Raw genomic sequence first — 20,621 nt, 5'->3', positions numbered from 1 at the left:
GAATGAAAAATTTAAGAGGAAAAAGGTTCAGCAAAAATTTAAGAGAAAGAGGAAGTAGAGCAGGAAGAGAGAGAACACAGGAGAGAAAAGAGAAGAGAATTAGCGGCTGATCTAGGAATTCTGACATCCAAGTAATGGGGTTTTTTAAAAATAATAGAAATGCAGAGGCCAATGGAATCTGAACCAGGGGTCAGTAAACAGGTCAAGTCAGCCTACCCTCTGGTTTTGAAAATAAAACTGTGGAAATACAGCTGTGCCCAACATGAGTTGAGTCGTCGTGACAGGCTGTGTGACCCATAAACCCTAAAATATTTATTGTCTGACCCTTTCTAGAAAAAGTCTTCTGATTCCGCATCCAAATAATTCAAGGAAACTTGCAGATAGGGGTTGCTGGATTGAAGTGGCCCCCTGAATGCCCAGCCAGTCGAATGAAAAATGACCCCCACCAAGGCACATCATTGTGAAATTTGGGGATAATGGGGCAGAAGTTCTAAAAGACGCTAAAGAGAAAAATCAAGAAACCGGTATGTCAGTAGGCGTCTCAGCAGCAGGGCTGGAAGCAAACCTAGTGAAGCTGTTTGCTCAAGCGTCCTCAGGGAAAATGATTTCTTACAATTCTCTGCCTTACGAACGTATCTGTTAAATATTAGAGGAAGACAATGATAATATCGTACATAGGAAACTCAGCACATCAACAAAGGAAAACCAAGAAACCAACCAAAGCAAGCAAATGATTAGGCCAGAAAGGAAGAGGTGTGGCACCTGGTTTCATGTGCCCGGTACCCAAATGCTCGAAAGTCCACGTGCACTGAGGAGGGGTCATGAGATGGGGCCGCAGACCCAGGGCAGGTGCGTGGAATGGGGGTGGGGGAATGAACAGAGGGGGCTCCTCATCCTACAGGGAAGTAAGTAGAAAATGCCTCAAACCAAATGTCAAGAGGTAGCAGTAGGAGTTCCCACTGTGGCACAGTGGGTTAAGACTCTGATTGCAGTGGCTCACTCAGGTCACTGCAGAGGCTCGGGTTGGATCCCCAGCCCAGCTCAGTGGGTCGAAGGATAGGGCGTTGCCACAGCTGAGGCGTAGGTTGCAGCTGCAGCTCAGATTCCATCCCTGGCCCGGGAACTTCCCGGTGCCGCGCGTGTGGCCATAGAGAAAAAGATTAAAATAAAGCGTCTCGGAGCGTCACGTAACGTTGGAGAAAGGAAGGACCTCGTGTGTAGTGCAGGGCACTATGCTCAGCATCTTGTCATGGTCTGCAGTGGGAAAGGAGTCACACAGTATATCTGGATCACCCTGCTGTGCACGTGCCACTAATGCAACATTGCAGATCCGTTAGCCTTCCGTGAAAGAAAGAGTGGGAGAGGGGTGCTGTACCGCTGCTTTTCGGACACACCTTACAGGACTCTGGAATATGCGCCTGTGTAACTGACACAAAGGAGAACTGAATTAGGTAAACGGTCAGATGGTCTGTCTCCCTGTTAAACGAGGTTTGGGGAAAAGTTCTTACCGTGGAGAAATTAACGTTTTGTTCTGTTTTGTCTCCTGCTGTGAAATAGCCAAGTTCCACAGGGGAACAGAAGACGAAGCCCACCCAGAACAGTGTTCGGGAACTCAGAGGGCTCGGGCTGTCCCCGGATCTGGTGAGGTTTCCTGGTTACCTGGTTTCAGCATGATCTTGTCTGTCTGATTAAGATCTCGCCTCCGCGGCAGCTCAAGCCTTTGTTTTCTTGGCCTGAAGTTAGTTAGCGAGGGCCGGAGAAATGGGGTTGGTGCTTTGCCCGGGGCTGTGGCTTCCGGAGGCCTCGCTACCACGCCTGCTGGCCCGGGGTCCCGTCCTCCCTCAGCCCGTCCCGCCTTCTCCCGCCCAAGACCCTCGATAGAGGAGCACCCCAGTCGGCTCGTTTACCTGTCTGTCCCCTCGCTTGCTTCTCGTGCTCTCTGGTGTCGGTGTTGAAAGCAGGCAGCCCCTTTTACTGCTGCTCTGCCTGGAGCCACTGTTTCCATCCAGCTTGGCGAGGTGGGGCCTCCTCGCGTGTCCTCGGGAGGAAGCCTAGCTTGGCAACCCCTCTCTCCACCCGCACGTCTATAGGTTGTGTGCAGGTGCTCAAACCCTCTGGACACGTCAGTGAAAGAGAAAATCTCCATGTTCTGCCACGTCGAGCCTGAACAGGTGGGTAGAAGTTCCCTGGCCGCCGAGGTGGCTTCTCCTCCTCCTGCTCCAGGCGTCTCGAGCAGTTGCCCGAGGCTCGCTGTTACCCCTAACGTGCCACAGCGGACCGCCGGCTCCCGGTCGCCACGGCCTCACGGCCCGTGGTGCCTCGAACACCGTCTGCCTCCCCTGCCCCTCCTGCCCGTCCTGTGCCCGCTCCTGGTACTCATTGCTCCAGCCACGCTGCCCTCGGCTCTCCTCCGCCCCTTTACGTTTCTGGCGCCTGCTGTCTACGGGTTTTTTACTGTTACTTGAGCCGATGGACGAAGGTTACCTGTGATGGTCAATTCGGAATTTTGGAGCCTGTGATAGGCCCGAGTGTGGTAGGTGGTGTAGAAATCACAGTACTGATTTTTTGGTAGAATTTCGAAGTGTAGTTGACTTAGGAAGTTTAGTTGCAGGCGTACAGCCGAGTGAGCCAGTCCCACAGGTGCACGTGCCCATCCTTTCCTCCCTTCGAGGTTGTCACAGACTATCGAGTAGGCTTCCTTCGGCCACACAGTGGTCCCTGCTCGCTTTCTATTTTATGTACCGTCGTGCGTGCGTGTGTGTGTGCGCGTGTGTGTGCGTGATTCCCATCCTCCTAATTACCATTCTCTTTAATGTATGTAACACACACATAGAATCCATAAGAAGACACTCTATAAAATTTCATGGCGGGGGAGATTTGGGAAAAGAGATCTAAAAATGCTTTTTAGGGTGGAGATAATGGGAAAAGGTTGAGAAACGGCTTCTTCATCACACCTGCTTCTTTGTGGTGTGGCAATTCTAACGGTGACACGCGGGGATTAGGTTTGGCTGAAGGAGAGCGGAAGGAAAGTGGCCGTCAAGGAATTGAGGGTTAGGTTACGAAGGGCTTGTTTTGCTGTTTTTTTTGTCTTTTTAGGGCCACACCCGCAGCATGTGGAGGTTCCCAGGCCAGGGGTCTCATTGGAGCTGTAGCCGCCAGCCTGCACCACAGCCACAGCACGTCGGGATCCGAGCCGCGCCTGCCACCTACAGCACAGCTCAGTGCAACGCCAGATCCAGATCCTTCACCCACGGAGCGAGGCCAGGGGTCGAACCCACATCCTCATGGATACTAGTTGGGTTTGTTAACTGCTGAGCCACAACGGGAACTCCTGAATCTACGACTGCGTTCTTTGAGGCTCAGGAGACTGGGCGCGAGAGCCCAGCTGGCTGAGAGAGGAGAGAACGAAGCAGCAGGGTTTCATAAGAGAAATTCATTTACCAGACTTCTAGGAGTATGGAGGTGAAAATTAAAAAAATTAAAATCGGAAATGCTATCTTGACTCAGCACTAACAGACTGGACTAGGATCTTGAGGACGTGGGTTCGATCCCTGCCCTCGCTCAGTGGGTTGAGGATCCGGCGTTGCCATGAGCTGTGGTGTAGGTTGCAGACGCGGCTTGGATCCTGGTGTTGCTGCAGCTGTGGTGTAGGCCGGCAGCTGCAGCTCTGATTCGACCACCAGCCTGGGAACCTCCAGGTGCAGCCCCAAAAAGACAAAATAAAATAAGATAAAATCATTGCCCTGGCATTCCAGTGCACAGAGCAAGAGGAAAACCTTTGACCGTCAGAGGCGGTCCTCTCCATCCCCGTGGTGGCTCAAGCTCCAGGGCGTGAGGGTAGCCACCTGAGGCCTGAGATCAGTGCTCCCGGGTGTGACACCCGGGCCAGGAGCTCCGTCAGAGGGATTCTGCTTCATACTAAGCGTGTGAAACATCAGAAAACTTTCATTGTTAATGAGCAGCCTTTTTTCATGCCCTTATCTTAGATATTTCTGTCCCAGCAAGTGAAAGGAAAAAGCAATTCAATTCTGGAATAGAATAGGTTGTCACTAAAATTAGTCACTATGAAAAAGTGTGACGAGTGCTTTTATATTTAAATTAGGACTTCCCCTCTTCTGCCTGTGTTTTAACTGGGTCGCTATCTTACTGGGTTAGGAGAGTTCTTTCTATGCTCTGAGTCCACATCCTTTGTCAGGTATATGATTTGCATATTTTTCCCTCCCAGTCTGTGGTTTGTCTTTTCTCTCTTTTTTTTTTGTTTTTTTGGGTTTTATTTTGTCTTTTTAGGGCCACACCTGCTGCATATGGAGGTTCCCAGGCTAAGGGTCAAATTGGAGCTGTAATTGCTGGCCTACACCATAGCCACGCTGGATTCTTAACCCACTGAGCAAGGCTGGGGATTGAACCTGTGTCCTCCTGGATACTAGTCAGGTTCGTTAACCGCTGAGCCGTGACGGGAGCTCCTTATTTATTTATTTATTTATTTCTTCCTGGCTACATCCACGCCATGTGGAAGTTCCTAGGCCAGGGATTGAACCTGCGCCACAGCAGCGACCGGAACCATTGCAGTGGCAGTGCTGGATAGTTAACCCACTGTGCCACGACGGGAACTCCCATTCTCTGACTTTTCTTTATGGTGTCTTTGGAAGCATGAAAGCTTTTACGTTTTGATGAACTCCAGTTTATCCGTGTTTTTCTTTATAGACAGTGCTTTTGGTATCAGATCTAAGAACGCTACTTACCCAAAGTCAGGAAGATTTTCTGTGTTTTCTAAAAGTTGTACAATTTTAGGTCTTAACGCGTAAGTTTAGGATTCATTGTGAATTGACTGTTATGGATATAGTAACTTTTCAATAAAAATTTAAAATTCATCTTTTTGTACGTAGATACCTAGCTGTTCCAGCTTCATTTGTGGAAACAATTCTTTCAATAATATTCTACAGTGTTCTTTGTAAAGGTGCTTTTTAGACTTATTTATTTTTGTAAATTGTCTTTTAAGTTTATTTATGGGTATTAATAGTCCTTGTTGCTAGGCAAATGGCATACTTTTAAGAACTGGTTATTTCCTATAAGACCTATGTGTAGGAAACTGCTGATTTCTGCCCATTGAGCTCAAGCTTAGTAGCCTTAGTAAACTTGTTCTGGTTATTTTCCTGTAAATTCCCTTGGTTTTTATGGATAAGCAATAATATTCTATGTGATTCGTGGCAATTTTTTCTTATCTTCCTATTCATATGCCTTTTTCTTTTTCTTTTTTTTTTTTTGTCTTTTTGCTATTTCTAGGGCCGCTCCCGCGGCATGTGGAGGTTCCCAGGCTAGGGGTCTAATCGGAGCCATAGCCACCAGTCTACACCAGAGCCACAGCAACACAGGATCCGAGTCGCGTCTGCAACCTACACCACAGCTCACGGCAACGCCGGATCCTTAACCCACTGAGCAAGGGCAGGGACCGAACCCGCAACCTCGTGGTTCCTAGTCGGATTCGATAACCACTGCGCCATGACGGGAACTCCCTATACCTTTTTCTTATGGCTAATGTCTCTGGTACATTACTGGGTAGAAGTAGTGATAGTGCCCACTTTTGCCTTATTCCAGGCTTTACATTTTAAGCATTAATATCAGTGTCAAACCAAATGATGTTTATGTGAGTTTCTTATATTTTCACATGTTCCCTGATATTCCTAATTTATCAGGATTGTTTATTATGAATTAATTTTGAATTTTTATTAAATCTCCATTCACGGAGGTAATTTTTTTTCCTCTAATGTATTCATATAGTAAATTCTACTGTTAAAATTAAGTGGTGTGGTGCAGCATGGGCTTTTGAATTTCTTTTGTTTTGTATTTTTTTTTTTTAGGGCTGCACCCAAGGCATATGGAGGCCCGAGGGGTCAAATCAGAGCTGTTGCCACTGGCCTGCGCCACAGCCACTGCCACAGCAATGCGGGATCCTTAACCCACCGAGCAAGGCCAGAAATTGAACCCGTGTCCTCATGGATGTTTGTCCTATTCATTAACCACTGTGCCCCAACCGGAACTTCTGGACTTTTGAGTTTTTAAAAGCTCTCCCAGGTGATTCTAATGGCAACTAATTTTGAGAACCATTGTTCTTAGAGCAGTTCCTCCTTGGACACAAATTTTTTTTTTTTTTTTGACTAATTTGCGGTTTGGTTTATGGATTTTTTGAAGGATTTTTGCGTCTGTGTTCGCAAGAGATGAGCTGCTGTCCGTTCTGTTATTTTTAAGTCCTTTTGGCAATTTTCATTTTTTAGAAAGATGCCCTCTTCTCTGTTTTCAAATTCAGGACAGTTATCCCCCCAAGGTCACGTCGTCGGAGGCCGTCAGTGCAGTCAGGTCTGTGTGTTTTGACTCACCAACTCCGGCTCGTTTTTGAACAGGTGATCTGCGTCCACGATGTCTCGTCCATCTACCGAGTCCCCTTGTTGCTGGAGGAGCAGGGGGTCGTGGAGTACTTTCTCCGGAGACTTGACCTTCCTATCGAGAGGCAGCCCCGAAAAATGCTGATGAAGTGGAAGGAGATGGCCGACAGGTGGGCTTCCTAATAAGGAGCTGGGGCTTCGGGCCGCATCTCTCTCTTTTAGTTGGCGGCTCCGGGAACTCAGCTCCTTGTAACTTGTGCTGTCAGCTCACATTAGAAAAGGAGATGGGAGCTCCCGCTGTGGCTCAGCAGGTTACAAACCTGGCTGTATCCATGAGGATGCGGGTTCGATCCCTGGCCTCGATCAGTGGGTTAAGGATCTCGTGTTGCCACAGGTTGCCCTGTGGGTCGCAGACACAGCTTGGATCCAGTGTTGCTGTGGCTCTGGTGTAGGCTGGCAGCTGCAGCTCCGATTTGACGCCGAGCCTGGGCACCTCCATGTGCCGCAGGTGCAGCCCTAAGTAGGAAAAAAAAGACAGAAAAGGCGTCAAGGATCTTAGCTGCATTGTGGCTGAGGAGGTCCTGGTAGAGCTGGTCCAGGTCAGGTCTCCAGGCGTTCGGATTGCACGGCTCTCACCCTTGTCTCCCACCGGGAAATCAGTGCAAACAGGCCTCCTTGTGGCAGCGGGCTAGCACGTGTGCCCGAGCCCACACGGATGGCTGATGTGGCGGGAGCAGCCCTGGGCGCTCCCAAGTGGCAGCTGTGTTTGGGAACCTACTGTCCCCCCCCCCCACCGCAGACAGATCAGTGAGGACGTCTGGTCTGGCTGTACTGCTGCCACCTACACTGTCAGTTTGAGACTGGTCCCCACTCTGCTCGCCTCCTCGCTCTGGGGTGCTTGCACCCTGCACCTCTGGGCCCGGGCGTGCAGCACTGTAGCTGCACAGTCAGCAGCACGAGCCTAGGAAGCTCCCGGGGAGGGACCCTTCACGCCATTGGCCAGTGATGGCATTTCCGTGTGGACACTTCCCCTCAGTCGTTGTCCGTCCGTGTGTGTATCGTTATGCGACTGCAAAAATGGTACCTAGTTTTCTTTTCTTTTGCGGGGGTCGTACCCACTGTATGGGCAAGTTCCTGGGCCAGGGATCAAACCTGAGCCACAGCAGTGACAACACTGCATCCTTAACGGCTAGGCCACCAGGGACGTCCCATGGCACACAGTTTTATGATCTGGTTTTCGTAAACTACTGTAAGCCTTTAATTAGTCAAGAGGACTGATTGTCCTTTAATTTTAGATTCCTAATGACTATGGACTGTTGGGTGGATGTCCCACAATTTATTCGACTGTTCCCTTCGTGACATTAACTCTTGTGAATCGTCTGTGCCTGTGTTTTTTCCCCTTTGGGATTTTCTTTTTTAAACAAATTTTGGATAGATGTGGAAGTCATCTCAAGAGTGCATGGGTTCTAAAATCCTACTTTCTTTACAAAACCTGCCATGTTGATCGGAAAATTGCTTGCTATTTCCTGTTCAGCACGTAGGACTCCGAAGGTAGTTGCTGCTATTGTGTTCTTCCCAGATGTGGTTTGCTTCGAGTGATGACCTGGTGGCTCGTACATTCTGAGTAATGCGGTGTTTCTTGACCTTTGTGTGACAGATACGACCGCCTCCTGGAGACCTGCTCTATTGCCCTTGTGGGCAAATACACCAAGTTCTCAGACTCGTATGCCTCTGTCATTAAAGCTCTGGAGCATTCTGCCCTGGCCATCAACCACAAATTGGAAATCAAGGTGAGGGAGGGGCGTGGGCACCATGAAGCCGTCTCTGCTCTCGGGGATGCTGTGTGCACATCAGCTTTGTACTTTTGGAGCTCAGAATTTTGTAGGAATCAAAGAGATGTGCCCTTAGCCCCTGGCTTGGGAGAATAGGAGAGCGTTTTCAGGAAATCAAGGGTAATAGAATCAGACTAGAAGCCGAGAGAGCGAATGCTTGGATCTGAATGTCAGGTGATCCCGCAGGGTGGGGCAGCCACACCGCCCAACGCCTGTGCCCGCGCCTGGGCGCTTCCTCCAAAACGTGTGTCCAGTCTCCCGCCAGTGCCTGGAGCAGAGGCTGTGCCCAGTGGGGAGCAGGCACTGTTCTGTCAGCGATGAGCCAGGAAGCAGCTGTGCTGCGGGCATGTCGGGGCACAGCCCCTGCCACTCCGCTGGAGGCAGCGGGGAGTCCAGGCTCGGGGCAGGGGCTCCGGGGCCGGGCGGCCAGGCCTCGGAGGCTGCGTGAGGCTGGGCCGGCTCCTGAGCCTTCTCCGGGCCTCAGAAGGTTTGGCGACGGTGCCTTTGTCACGGTTGTGATTGTAAGAAGTAAATGAGGTCACGTAAACGAGCTGCGCCCGGCGGAGCAGAGGCAGTGCTTGCTGTTTGGCGCCTCCTGAAAACCCTCCACTTGTCCCTTGATGCCTTTTTTTCCCAGCAGTAGCTCCCGGATGGAGCTTTTCAGGTGGAGGTGAAAACTGGAAGTGGCCTTGGTATTGACCCGGGGCAGAAGTGACGGCCCCCGGCAGCTGCCGTCACCACCGTCCTGCTTTCTGGGGTTTCAGCGTGAAGCTCTCGCTTGCTTTGTGCTGATGAACGGGTTCCTGGAGGAGGAGCTGTGTTTGAGAGGGGCGGGGTCTCGTGACCCTGCCCCGGCCTGTTTTTTGCTAGTTCTTTCGATCATTCAGTCACTGTCTCCCTTGGAGGGGGCCTGTGCCCGTCGCATGTTAGTAGAGGCCACGCGGGGGATCAGAGGCTGTGAGGTCCCCCAGGCGTGAACGGAGCACACGAGGAGGGGGGTGAACCTGCCTTGGCGGACGTGTCAGGAGGGTCCTGGGAGCAGGTTTGGGAAGATGGCTAAGGCGGCAGGGAAGGGCCTTCCTGGCAGAGGTAGCGCATAGCCACGACTTGAGGTGCGGAGTAGTTGGGAACTCAGTGAAGGGAAAAGTGTGACTTGGGGAGTTCCCATGGTGGCTCAGTGGGTTAAGGATCCAGCGTTGCCATGAGCTGTGGTGTAGGTCGCAGACGCGGCTCGGATCCTTTGTGGCTGTGGCTGTGGTGTAGGCCAGCAGCTGGAGCTCTGATTGGACCCCTGGCCTGGGAACCTTCATGTGCTGCGGGCGCAGCCCTAAATAGATAGAAAGAAAAAAAAAGAAGACTCTCGGAGGCGCGTGCTCCGGAGTCACGAGCCTGCTCCTTTCCTCCCCCGCCCGCACGTTCCCAGTACATAGATTCCACGGACCTGGAGCCAAGCACCTTGCAGGAGGAGCCCGTGCGCTACCACGAGGCCTGGCAGAAGCTCTGCAGTGCCCAGTAAGCGGTATTCCCCGCCCCCCTGTGCTTGCCGGGGCTTGCGGTTTGGGGTTTGAATGGACAAAGCGGTCTTAGGCTGGTGGTGGAGGGTCTGCTTGTTTACGTGTCTCCCCGTTACTGCAAAGACTCCAGACTGGACGATGGAAGCCTTCGCACAGATGCAGCTTATCAGTGTAGTTCTAAGGGTGGAGCGTTGGTTCTAATGTTATTGATGATGTTTACTGGCTGCGTCTCTGGATGAGGCTTATGCAGAGGTCTTCATCCAGAATATTGGATGAGTGCCCGTCAGTAGAGTCTCGAGTGGTCTGGGGCAGCTATCATCTATAAGAGTGAGAACCAGACCCACTCCCGAGAACAACTGAATGTTCTGGAGCCACACAGCTGTGGTCGGTGTGACACACGGAGCTGATCCGAAAAGGCTTCCTTCCTGCTCGAGGGGGCGCTTCGAGCAAAAGTTAAAAAAACGGCAAATTTTGGCAAGAATCTGCTCCTGGAACAAGTATTGTGCCGTCATGGTATTGCAATTCGGTCATCTTTTATTTTATTTTTTTTTTAAATTCTTTTACTGGTTATAAGCACTTGCTGATGTCACAGAGAGAAGTGCCTGGCTCTGGGTGCACCTTCCCAGTCCACGGTGTTCCCGTCCAGCTCACTGGCCGTCTTGAGATCTCAGGCCACAGCCCCGGCAGCACAGCGCCCGGGGGATTTCGTGGCACCTGTGTCTTGGAAGTGGCTCCTCGGGTGGTAATTGTGAGCTGGACGGGTGGAAAGCGAGTCTTGTGTGCTTCCTTGCACAGTGGCGTGCTGGTCCCAGGGGGATTTGGCGTTCGAGGGACGGAAGGAAAAATCCAAGCGATCGCCTGGGCGCGGAAACAGAAGAAGCCTTTTTTGGGTAAGGGTTAGCAAAGACGAGAAGGTGCCCCACGGGAGCCCCTAAATGCAGCGGAGTTTCCCCAAACCAAGCGTCGATGCTGTCTTCCCAGACGGCAACTCCAGTCGATGCCTTCGTGGCTCAGTTTTCCCGGAAATCAGACTCATCTCTAACACGGGAAGTTGAAGCTGACTGAGCTCCATGTCGTTGTCGTGGGGCTTGGAGGGAATGAACGGCAGTTAGGAAATCTCGTCCATTTACCGGACCCAGCGTTTGGCAGGACATGTGAGACTGGGTTTTACGTCCTTGTCTGGAACGCCAGCTGTCTAATTGGGCAAAGTGATTTTGGATGCTTCCTGGGGCTATAAATTGTAGTAATATTCAGCTTGATCAGTTGTAAACGGGAACTTAATGAGAGAGGATGAGAAAACTGGAATTCGAAAGTACTGAATAGATTATTATTTTCTGAAATCACGTGATTTCTAAGTCCCGGAATCTTCATACATACTTAACCCCGTTTTTGAGATCTGGCACAGGTAGAACACAGCGGGGGGGTGGCGTGTTTATGGCAGGAAACGATGAGCATTTGTGTTGGAATTCTGTGAGCAAACGGGACCCGGAGCCCAGGGCAGGTGCATGGGACATGCGGGAGCGGCCTTTTCAATGGACTCTGATTTGTTCCCCCTTATCCGCAAGGTGTGTGCCTGGGGATGCAGTTGGCAGTGGTTGAGTTTTCAAGAAACGTCCTGGGTTGGCAAGGTGAGTGCGGAAAAGCGTGCTAAGTTCTCACCCGGTGTTCCTGGAGGGCGTGCAGCTTGGTGCCCGGTGGGCGATGGGGAGCCGAGGGGGACAAGCCTGGTTTCTCAGTCCTTCCCGGGCTCAGCCAGAGGGAGCTGCTGCATCCACGGCGGGAGCCACCAACCTCGGGACGGGGGGCCGGCTGAGGCCACGCCCTGGCTTTCTGCCCCCTGCTCCTCCTGCTCTGGAGATGCCCACACGCCCGTCCCCGCGGCCACCGTGCCACCGTCCCTGAGCCGGAGCCTGGCAAGAAAACTCACTGGCTGGAGCGAGGCTGTGCGGTCCTTCAGAACCCAGGCTCTGGAGCTGGCCTCGCATGTGACTTTATGACTTATGGGTGATTTTAGGCAAATGACTCAGCCTTTCCAAACCTCTGTTTTCTTCTGTGAGATGCGGGTCAGAGCGTTACCTGCGTCACACGGTTGTGAGAGTGGAGTGAAATAATGCGTGTAAGTTATCCCCTTGCGATGCCTGGCAGTTAGGAAGTACTCCCCGCTACTGGCTCTGTGCCTCCGTGACTACTACGCCGTGTCCAGACCACCGAGAACTCGGAGGCTTCCGCTGCTGGGGTCCTGCAGGCCGAGCGGACGCCCGTGTGGACGGCCTGGACTCGCCCTCCCCGCATCCAGCTCTGCCCGCGGGGCAGCGGCACAGCCTCGTCGTCACTGATGCGGCCGAGCTTCCTCACTGTGTGGGGACCCCTGGGCTCCTGAAACGACTGGCCTGCCATGCAGGCTCTTAGCAAGCTTGCCGGTGTCCTATGGCTGAGCCCAGCCACGGGGGGAGGCAACCACGTGGTGTGGATTCTGGGGTGCCGTGAGCTCCTCAGGGCCACCGAGAACCCGTATAAGTTCTACGAAAAATCAGCAAAGCAACCTAAGGAGTATAAAAACAGCCTGGCTTTGCCAAGTACAAGTGATTCCCTGAGGCCAGCTCACCGTGAGGGTGGGTTCATGTTGGGTTTTTGTCACCGAACCCCAAGTGGGTGGTGGCTCAGTTCCACAGGCAGCAGACCTGGCGCTGGCGTCGGAGCTCTTGGTGGGCTCTGTCCTTCCACCCACCGTCCTGGAGGCAGCCCTAGACCCTTCAGAGCCATGACCTCCTGCCACCCACTCGGGTCCCCAGGTGGGCGAGTGACCCAGGATGAGCTTGCCTGCCCCCGAGACCTGGCCGCATGTGAACTTGCGTGTCACATGAAAAGAGCAGCCAGACGCCTTTTTGTCCTCTGGTTTCACGGACGGTTGGATGGTAAATTCTGGAAAAGAAAGGACTTGGGTTTTGAAGTCAGCTCCATTCCGACTTAGCTCTTGAGTGAGGCAGTGCAGCGTGCAGGGTGGTGACGGTGAAAGAAACGGGAGAGAAACAGCATTTGCTGGAGTTCCCGTCGTGGCTCAGTGGTTAACGTATCTGACTAGGAACCACAAGGTTGCCGGTTTGATCCCTGGCCTCGCTCAGTGGGTTAAGGATCCGGCGTTGCCGTGAGCTGCAGCATAGGTCCCAGACAAGGCTCAGGTCTGGTGTTGCTTGGCTGTGGCGTAGGCTGGCAGCTGCAGTTCTGATTTTGACCCCTAGCCTGGGAACTTCCATGTGCTGTGGATGCGGCCCTAAAAAGAAAAAAAAGAAATGGCATCAGTATTTGCCTACTGTGGGGAGATAAAGTCTGGAACAGAAAGTGAAAAAATTGAGGCAACAGTACAAGAACTGTCAATAGAATGTACTAGCTAACTAAGGATTATCAGGTTATGCCATTGGGTTTTTGTTGTTTTTTGGGGTTTTTTGGTTTGTTTTTTTTGTTTTTGTCTTTTGAGGGCCAAACTCATGGCATAAGGAGGTTCCCAGGCTAGGGGTCAAATCAGAAATACAGCTGCTGGCCTACACCACAGCCACAGCAATGCAGGATGCAAGCCGAGTCTGCAACCCACACCACAGCTCACGGCAACGCCGGATCCTTAACCCATTGAGCAAGGCCAGGGATCGAACCTATGTCCTCATGGATGCGAGTCGGATTCCTTTCTGCTGAGCCTCGATGGGGCCTCCGCTGTTGGTTTGGATTCCCCATCAAGTACATCTTGACTTCCCAGAGTTATGGCTGCAATGGGAAAAGTCACCTGTGTTTGTGTGTTGCGTATTATTTATCTTAAAAACGTTACCCCTGGTTTGGAGTTTACTCACTGAGTAATTTTAGACTGAGGATGGAAATTGTGATTTAGAGCTTATGAGTAAAACTGGAGTTTTGTTTCTGACCGTCTTTAAAATGAAACTGTTTGGCTTTTCAGATGCCAACTCCACGGAGTTCGACCCTGACACCAGTCACCCCGTGGTGAGTCTCCAGTGTCTCGGGTGCCGAGGCGGGGGTGCAAGGGGTGTTTATGAAATCGACTGAGGCTTGGAGACGGAAACGAGACCACTGGGTTCGTGCCGAGAACCCTGAGGTCCTGCACTTGCAGCCCCTCCCAAGACGGAGAGCTGCTGTTTCTCTTTTTGTCTTTTTAGGGCCGCACCCGCAGCATATGGAGGTTCCCAGGCTAGCGGTCTACTTGGGGCAGCAACTGCCAGTCTACACCACAGCCACAGCAACGCCAGATCCGAGCCGCATCTGCGACCTACACCACAGTTCCCGGCAGTGCCGGATCCTTAACCCACTTAGCGAGGCCAGGGATCGAACCCGCATCGTCATGGCTCCCAGTCGGATTTGTTTCCGCTGCCCCACGATGGGAACTTGGAGAGCTGTTATTTTTCTTTGTGTGATTTCTTACTACTCTTCCCAATTAGCCACAGAAAGTTAAGACAGGTGCCACCCCCAAGCAGGGGGTTCCTGATTAAAAGAAGTCTCCATTTCCACCCCCCCCCCCAAATCAAGAGCAGTTTAGAACAATAATGACGTGAAGCACTTATGCTGGATCCTTAACCCCCTGACGGAGGCCAGGGATCGAACCCACATCCTCATGGGTATGCGTCGGGTTCGTCGGCACTGAGCCACACCGGGAGCGCCGCACATGGCACGTAGGATGTACGAGGCACTGTGCTTGCTGCTTGGTGTGCTTTCATTCTCTCAGTGCCCCCGGCCCCGGGGACGGCCCGTCGCTCCTGAAGAGCTGGGGGTTCAGCACGCGTCCGTGTGACGGCGGCCCGAGCTCTAGGAGGCCAGCTTTTCCCGTGCTGTCTCCCAGCAGAGGACTGTGGCTCCTGGGGCGGAGCGCGCCTTTATTCTAATCTTTGAGTCTCCAGCCCACGCCTGCCAGGCCTGACCTGGATCCGAGGACTTGGTGATAAACAGGGTGGGCAAGACCCGCGCCCTCAGGGCACTTAAACAGCACCTGTGTGTCCACTGACCTGAACTTGAACTTGCTGACACTCAGACCTCGGGGAGGGGAGAACAAAGGCTGAGGAGCGTGGCACCTCGGGAGGTGGGGGAGCGCAGGGCAGGAGGTGCTCAGAGGAGCCGTGGAGCCGGCAGTGGGCCGGGCTGGCACAGCCGGGGGGGCCTCTGCACCCCACAGACCTTCACTAAGCTTCGAGGACACGAGGGCCCCCTTCCTTTGAGCGGCCGTCAGTCCCGAGGGGCGTCTGATAACGTACAGGTCTGGCCTGTTACTCTGAGCGTTCTTGTTAGACCCCATGCTCAGGGGCCAAAGTGCCAGGGCAGGAACGGCCAGTCGAGGGAGCAGCTGTGCCTGGTCCTGCGGCTCCCGAGGGCCGGCTGCAGGGCTGAACCCCTGCCCAGCAAAGGTTTAGAAATCATCCCTGGGGAGTTCTCTGGCCCAGTGGCTTAAGGATCGGGCGTTGTCCCTGCAGCGGCTCGGGTCGCTGCTGCGGTGTGGCTTGGATCCTAGGCCCAGGAGTCTCCCTGTGCCACAGGCAACAGCCAGAACGCAGAAGGACCGCTGGGAGGCGCCTTGCTCTGTAGTGAGCATCGCTTCTAAGGCCGGGCTGCGGTACCTGAGCCCCTGGCAGGCTCCCTCCACCTGGCGCCGGCGCCGCGCCGCCTTAGCCGGGGCAGCGTTTGGCAGCGAGTGTCCCTCTCTGAACCTCCCCAGGTCATAGACATGCCGGAGCACAACCCCGGCCAGATGGGCGGGACCATGAGGCTGGGCAAGAGGAGGACGCTCTTCCAGACCAAGAACTCCGTCATGAGTAAGAGCTGCCCGGCCCGGCCGCTGGCTGGTGCCTGCGCAACCCTCGTCCTGGTGGTGCCGCGGCCAGGCTGGCGTTTCTCTCCTGGTCCTCCTTTTGAAGTTTGTCCCTTCCTGGCCACCCGCCAGGTTGCACTGTAAAAGCGCATAGAAAGGGCCGGGCGGGGGGGGTGGCGGCAGCGGGTGTGGACGGCTCACCAGGTGAGGCGGCTCTGGGGAGTCCACGCCGCCCTTCCCTTTGCTGTCCCGTTGGCGGAACGGGATGACACTGCTGGTGCCGGCGCCGTTTGTCCCACCAAAATGGCAGGTTTATTCCATTCGACCCAGATAGATTTCCTTCTAGAAGCACTGACACGTGCTCAGGACGTGGGCACAGTTGCAGGAGGAAATAGGTTGCCCGGCTGGCTTTGCTTTTCTTCCTGGGGGGTTAACTGTCTCTGGTGAAGGACGCCAGGGCTGGGAGGGGGCAGAGCTCGGGTCACTTGAGTAGCTGGTCCTCGAGTCCTCCGGCTCTCACGGCCTGCGGCTTGGGGGCTTCGCGGGCACTGGGAAGCACCCGCTGCCAAATGCCACAGTGGCTGTGACTTGACCCGTGCTGGTGCCGATGCAGGCAGAGTGCTGTGTCTCTCTCATCAGCGTCAGGGTGGCTGTGAAAGTGCGTTTCTGCTGCAGTTTTTCTTGGTCGCCAAGAGGCAAAGCCCGGGAATTCGTCCTGACCTGTGCTGCCAGAGCCGGGGGCGGGGGTGGGCAGGGGAGCCGCAGGAACCGCCTTCGAAGGGCCTGGCAGTGTAGACGATGGAAAGCAACCTGGGGGGCAGGAGGTGGCTATGGACAGGTTCCTCTGGGACGTGGGAGCCGTGACTCTGCGTGGCCTCCTCTGGCAGGGAAGCTCTACGGGGACCCCGACTACCTGGAGGAGAGGCACCGCCACCGGTTCGAGGTGAGCACTGCGGCTGTGGGACCTGCAGCGTTTTCTCTGTTCTGTTCCCTGGGAACACGAAAGGCCGAGAGCCCGGCAACATTGTTCTTCACGCTTCAACAGGTGAACCCGGTCTTGAAAAAGTGTCTGGAAGAGCAAGGCTTGAAGTTTGTTGGCCAGGACGTCGGAGGAGAGAGGATGGAGATTGTGGAGCTGGAAGGTGGTCGCTTGGGCAGCGGCGTTTGCTGGGGGACCCGGGCTTTCCCCGCACGCGGGGGAAGCACAGAAACAGGAGTTCTTGCCCTGACCTACCTGTACCTGGGCGGCCGCGCAGTCTGGGAGGCCGGTGGGTGGGGGCTGGGGGCGGGGGCCTGGTGAGCAGGTTCCGGGGCCCTGGGAGGCTCCTCCCGGCACCGGGGCCCTCCTTAGGCAGCTGGTTCCCCTCTGCCCGCGGGCCCCCGTCCTCCAGAAAGAGCGCTTGGCCGTGCAGGTGGCGGGTGGGAGGTGGGGCAGGCTCCCTGGAGAGGAGGCGCCTTCGCGGGAGGGGACGGTGTGCAGGGCAGGGGCTGCGCGGTGGCCTGGACCCAGGCTCCGCACGAGTCATTTTCGCGTCGTTCTGGGGTGGCAGCGGGCGGGGCTTCAGCAGGCGCGTGTCCCTCACCGTGCGGCTGGGCTTGGGCACTGCCGTTTCAGGTCATCCCTTTTTCGTCGGGGTCCAGTACCACCCCGAGTTCCTGTCCAGACCCATCAAGCCTTCGCCGCCGTACTTTGGCCTCCTCCTGGCCTCCGTGGGGCGGCTCCCGCATTACCTCCAGAAAGGCTGCAGGCTCTCGCCCAGGTAGGGTCATGCTCCTCTCGTCGCTTGGGGGGGGGGTGGTCACTGACTCCTGACGGGCGGCTGGCATCACGCCACCTCTGATAAGCGAAGCTGCGGGGACGGGCAGCCTCGCGGGGCGCTGCTCCTCGGCTGAGACACCAGCGTCCTCTCCTCCCTGGGTCTCCTCAGGCTGCTGCTGTGCCGCCCCCACCCTCCCGGATCGTGGTGGCCGGGTCCCCACCTCTGCAGCATCTGGTGCCAGGGTCACATCTTGGACCCTGTGGGCCACAGGGAACTGTGGTGTTTTTGGTTTAGTTTTTTTTTTTTTTTTGGCTTCTTAGTGCTGCGCCTGCGGCATAGGGAGGTTCCCAGGCCAGGGGGCCAGTCAGAGCTGCAGCCACCGGCCGACACCACAGCCACAGCAACTCGAGATCCGAGCCACGTCTGCGACCCACACCACAGCTCATAGCAATGAGGGAGGCCAGGGATGGAACCTGCGTCCTCATGGATGCTAGTCAGGTTCATTTCCACTGAGCCACAGTGGGAACTCCGTTTGTTTTTTTGTCTTGGGAACCGTGTTTTTCCACGGGCTGTTGGCCACCTTCTGGGTGGATTTCGCACCCCGTGCTGCCTTTATCCGGAACCAGTCTGTTACCCTGTCTCAGTGGTTGGGGCATCGTGACCGAAGTCCGAAGCGAATGTACACCTTTCGTGAGGAGAGAAAGCCGCCTGCAGCTTTCTGCTGCGTCACTGCCACCCTAGCGCCGAGGCCCGGCCTCCTGCTGGGCGCCGCCGCGCGTGCCCGTGCTGGCGGGGCAACAGGAGCAGGGGCGGAGCGAGGGCCGGTGCCAGCTGCTGAGTGAACCATCTCTTCTGCAGGGACACCTACAGTGACAGAAGCGGAAGCAGCTCCCCTGACTCCGAAATCACGGAACTGAAGTTCCCATCAATAAATCATGACTGACTGTAAGGTAAGTGCTACTTTTTAAGCTTTAGTTTTATTTTTAGTGGTGCTGACGCTGCAATGGTAAGAATATCGTGAAGGTTTAGTTTTGAAAATTGTGTCTGCGGAAGATGGTAAGTGCTAGGGTCCGTGTGGGCATCAGGTGGGTGAGGGCTCCTGGGTACCGCGGACCTGCCCGTCCTGCTTTGGGGACTCCAGCGGGGGCTGGGGGGCGGGCAGCAGGCACGGGGCAGCTGTCTCTCTCCCGATGGCGGCATGCAAGTAGCCTGTCTGACCAAAGGCAGGGGAACTGGATTCTTAGGGCCTGGGTGTCTGCCTAGCCGTGAACTTGGAGATCTTGAAGCTGAGATGACAGCTGCGACCATGCGATGGCATTTCCGTCGACCCCGACCCCTTGCACTTTCATGAGGAAGCACTTTATGTATTTATTTAGTCTTTCTAGGGCCGCACCCATGGCCTTTGGAGGTTCCCAGGCTAGGGGTCAGATCGGCGCTGCAGCTGTCAGTCTACACCACAGCCACAGCAATGCGGGATTCGAGCCTCGCCTGCGACCCACACAGCTCACGGCAACGCTGGATCCTTAACCCACTGAGCGAGGCCAGGGATGGAGCCCACATCTGACCCTAGTCGGTTCCTTAACCGCTGAGCCACAGCGGGAGCTGCAGGAAGTGCTTTAAAACTGAACCAGAGAACACTGCTCTGCGGATCCCTGCTTTCTCTCTGGAAGCCACTGAAGTCGGAGGAAGGGTCGAACGAACTTGGGACGTTTGTCTTTCCAATGACCTGGCTCCTAAGCTTATAAAGCACATTGGCTGTGAGCACTGCCGCCCGTGGGGTGACGCCTCATTGAGGAAACGGAGTGAACTGTCAGCAGAGAGACCCACTCAGCAGGGGGCGAGGGGTGTCAGCCGGGAATCTGGGGTCTGAAAGGAGAACCAGGGACGTGTGTGTGTGTCTGGGGGGGTGGGGGTCCCACCGCAGGTGGACACGCGCCTCCCCGAGTCCAGCACACGTCCCCTGCACCTCCAGGGGCCTCTTCCCGCGCAGCTCTGCTTGGATGGGCGCATGGCCCTGCCCTTGGCCGTGGCTGACGAGCCACCTGGCCCGTCCGAGCCTCGGCTGGGTGGACGGGTGTGAGGAGGAGGCCCAGGTCAGGAGGGCTGGTCCCCTGCTCTGCCGGGAAGGCGCTGGCACAGAGGTTCACGTTAGTCTCCGCTGGGGCGGTCGCTGAGGGCTGTTGTTGGAGAGGCCGCGTCGCGACCACAAAGAGGGCGTTTTAACAGGAAAGGGTGGCTGTCTGGTCAGTTGAGTAGAGGTTCTGCCTTCCTAAGTGGAGGAGTCCAACAGAGTGACCCGGGACAGGCAGGTCCCCAAGAGCCACCTCCTGAAATGCAGGATTCCACAGGGCTAGAAATTTTGCTTCTCATGCTTCAGATGAGGCTCCTCCTGCTGGCCCTCGATGAAAGCCAGGCCTGGCGACGGCCGCAGCTGACCGCGAACCCCGACTCTGCTGCTCTAACTCCTGTCTGATCACCGCCTCTTCTTTTTATAAACAGGGGCGGTTCTTGAAGAAGCATCTGGACGTCAGGAGTTTACAGCTTTGATTTTACACTCAGCTTTCGACACTTTCTTTAAATTATGTTTTTATTAAGATTATTTTATTACGGGCAAAGGTATCGGGAAGACTTGGTGACCTGCACGTCCCACCGTGGGTACCGGCTCCCGCGTGGGCGCTGCCCGGGGTTCCACACGGTCCTCTGTGGTCCTCCCGCCGCGGACGCGGTGCAGGTGATGGCCGGGCACTGGGGGCGCCCACGGGTTACCACGCTTCTCGGGCACCTGGCGTCACCGTGGCTTTGAGCGTGTGGCTGCTCCTTTCGCTGACGCCGAGACCACTAGCAATGTGTGCCCTGCAGCCTGAGTGGGCACAGAAGGGAGAGTCCAGCTGGTGCCCGCAACCCTGGTGCTGGAACCCGAGGGCACTGCTTGCCACCAAGGGCAGCAAACCCAGAAACAAAGCGTTGGCCCTGCCCTGCGCTGGGGGGTGGGGGTGGGGCCCTCCGTCGGGGACTTGTCCAGAGGGCTGGTGAGTTTGATGTCACGAGGAATGCACACAAGCCTGGCTGTCCTCTGGCTGCGCTGCTCTTCTTGGGCTGGGAAACACTCCTTGCATCAAGGAGTCGCTTCACAAAGAACCAAGAGTCCTTTGGGGAACCTGCCTCTAAAGCCCCGCTCAGATATGCACAGCTTTGCTCGAGGGGTCTTTGTCCTTCCGGATGGTGTTAACTGCGGTTGAAATGCAACAGGAAAAGCTATTTTCTTAACGTGCTGTGACGGACAGGCAAAGCTGGACGTGGTGTACCCTCTAACTTAAAATAAATAACGCCAAGCAGCA

At 55.0% G+C, this 20,621-nt stretch overlaps 1 protein-coding gene across 6 annotated transcripts in view; it reads left to right on the top strand.

Moving 5' to 3' along the window:
- CTPS1 (CTP synthase 1) overlaps window positions 1–20,621 on the top strand; it is a 31,773-nt gene extending 11,152 nt beyond the window's left edge. For all 6 annotated transcript variants that reach the window (XM_047789535.1, XM_047789539.1, XM_047789536.1 and 3 more), the window contains 14 exons: window positions 1,558–1,641; window positions 2,091–2,171; window positions 6,399–6,550; window positions 8,038–8,170; window positions 9,636–9,724; window positions 10,522–10,616; window positions 11,292–11,354; window positions 13,670–13,713; window positions 15,431–15,527; window positions 16,411–16,466; window positions 16,569–16,665; window positions 17,139–17,283; window positions 18,142–18,233; window positions 19,783–20,621. In XM_047789535.1, the coding sequence (XP_047645491.1) occupies window positions 1,558–1,641; window positions 2,091–2,171; window positions 6,399–6,550; window positions 8,038–8,170; window positions 9,636–9,724; window positions 10,522–10,616; window positions 11,292–11,354; window positions 13,670–13,713; window positions 15,431–15,527; window positions 16,411–16,466; window positions 16,569–16,665; window positions 17,139–17,283; window positions 18,142–18,226 (1,221 nt within the window). In that variant the 3' untranslated portion in view covers window positions 18,227–18,233; window positions 19,783–20,621. The remainder of the gene's footprint in view (window positions 1–1,557; window positions 1,642–2,090; window positions 2,172–6,398; window positions 6,551–8,037; window positions 8,171–9,635; window positions 9,725–10,521; window positions 10,617–11,291; window positions 11,355–13,669; window positions 13,714–15,430; window positions 15,528–16,410; window positions 16,467–16,568; window positions 16,666–17,138; window positions 17,284–18,141; window positions 18,234–19,782) is intronic.

This window comes from Phacochoerus africanus, chromosome 8 (genome assembly GCF_016906955.1).
Source record: "Phacochoerus africanus isolate WHEZ1 chromosome 8, ROS_Pafr_v1, whole genome shotgun sequence".
NCBI lineage: Eukaryota > Metazoa > Chordata > Mammalia > Artiodactyla > Suidae > Phacochoerus > Phacochoerus africanus.
This window is presented reverse-complemented; position numbering and strand designations above follow the sequence as displayed.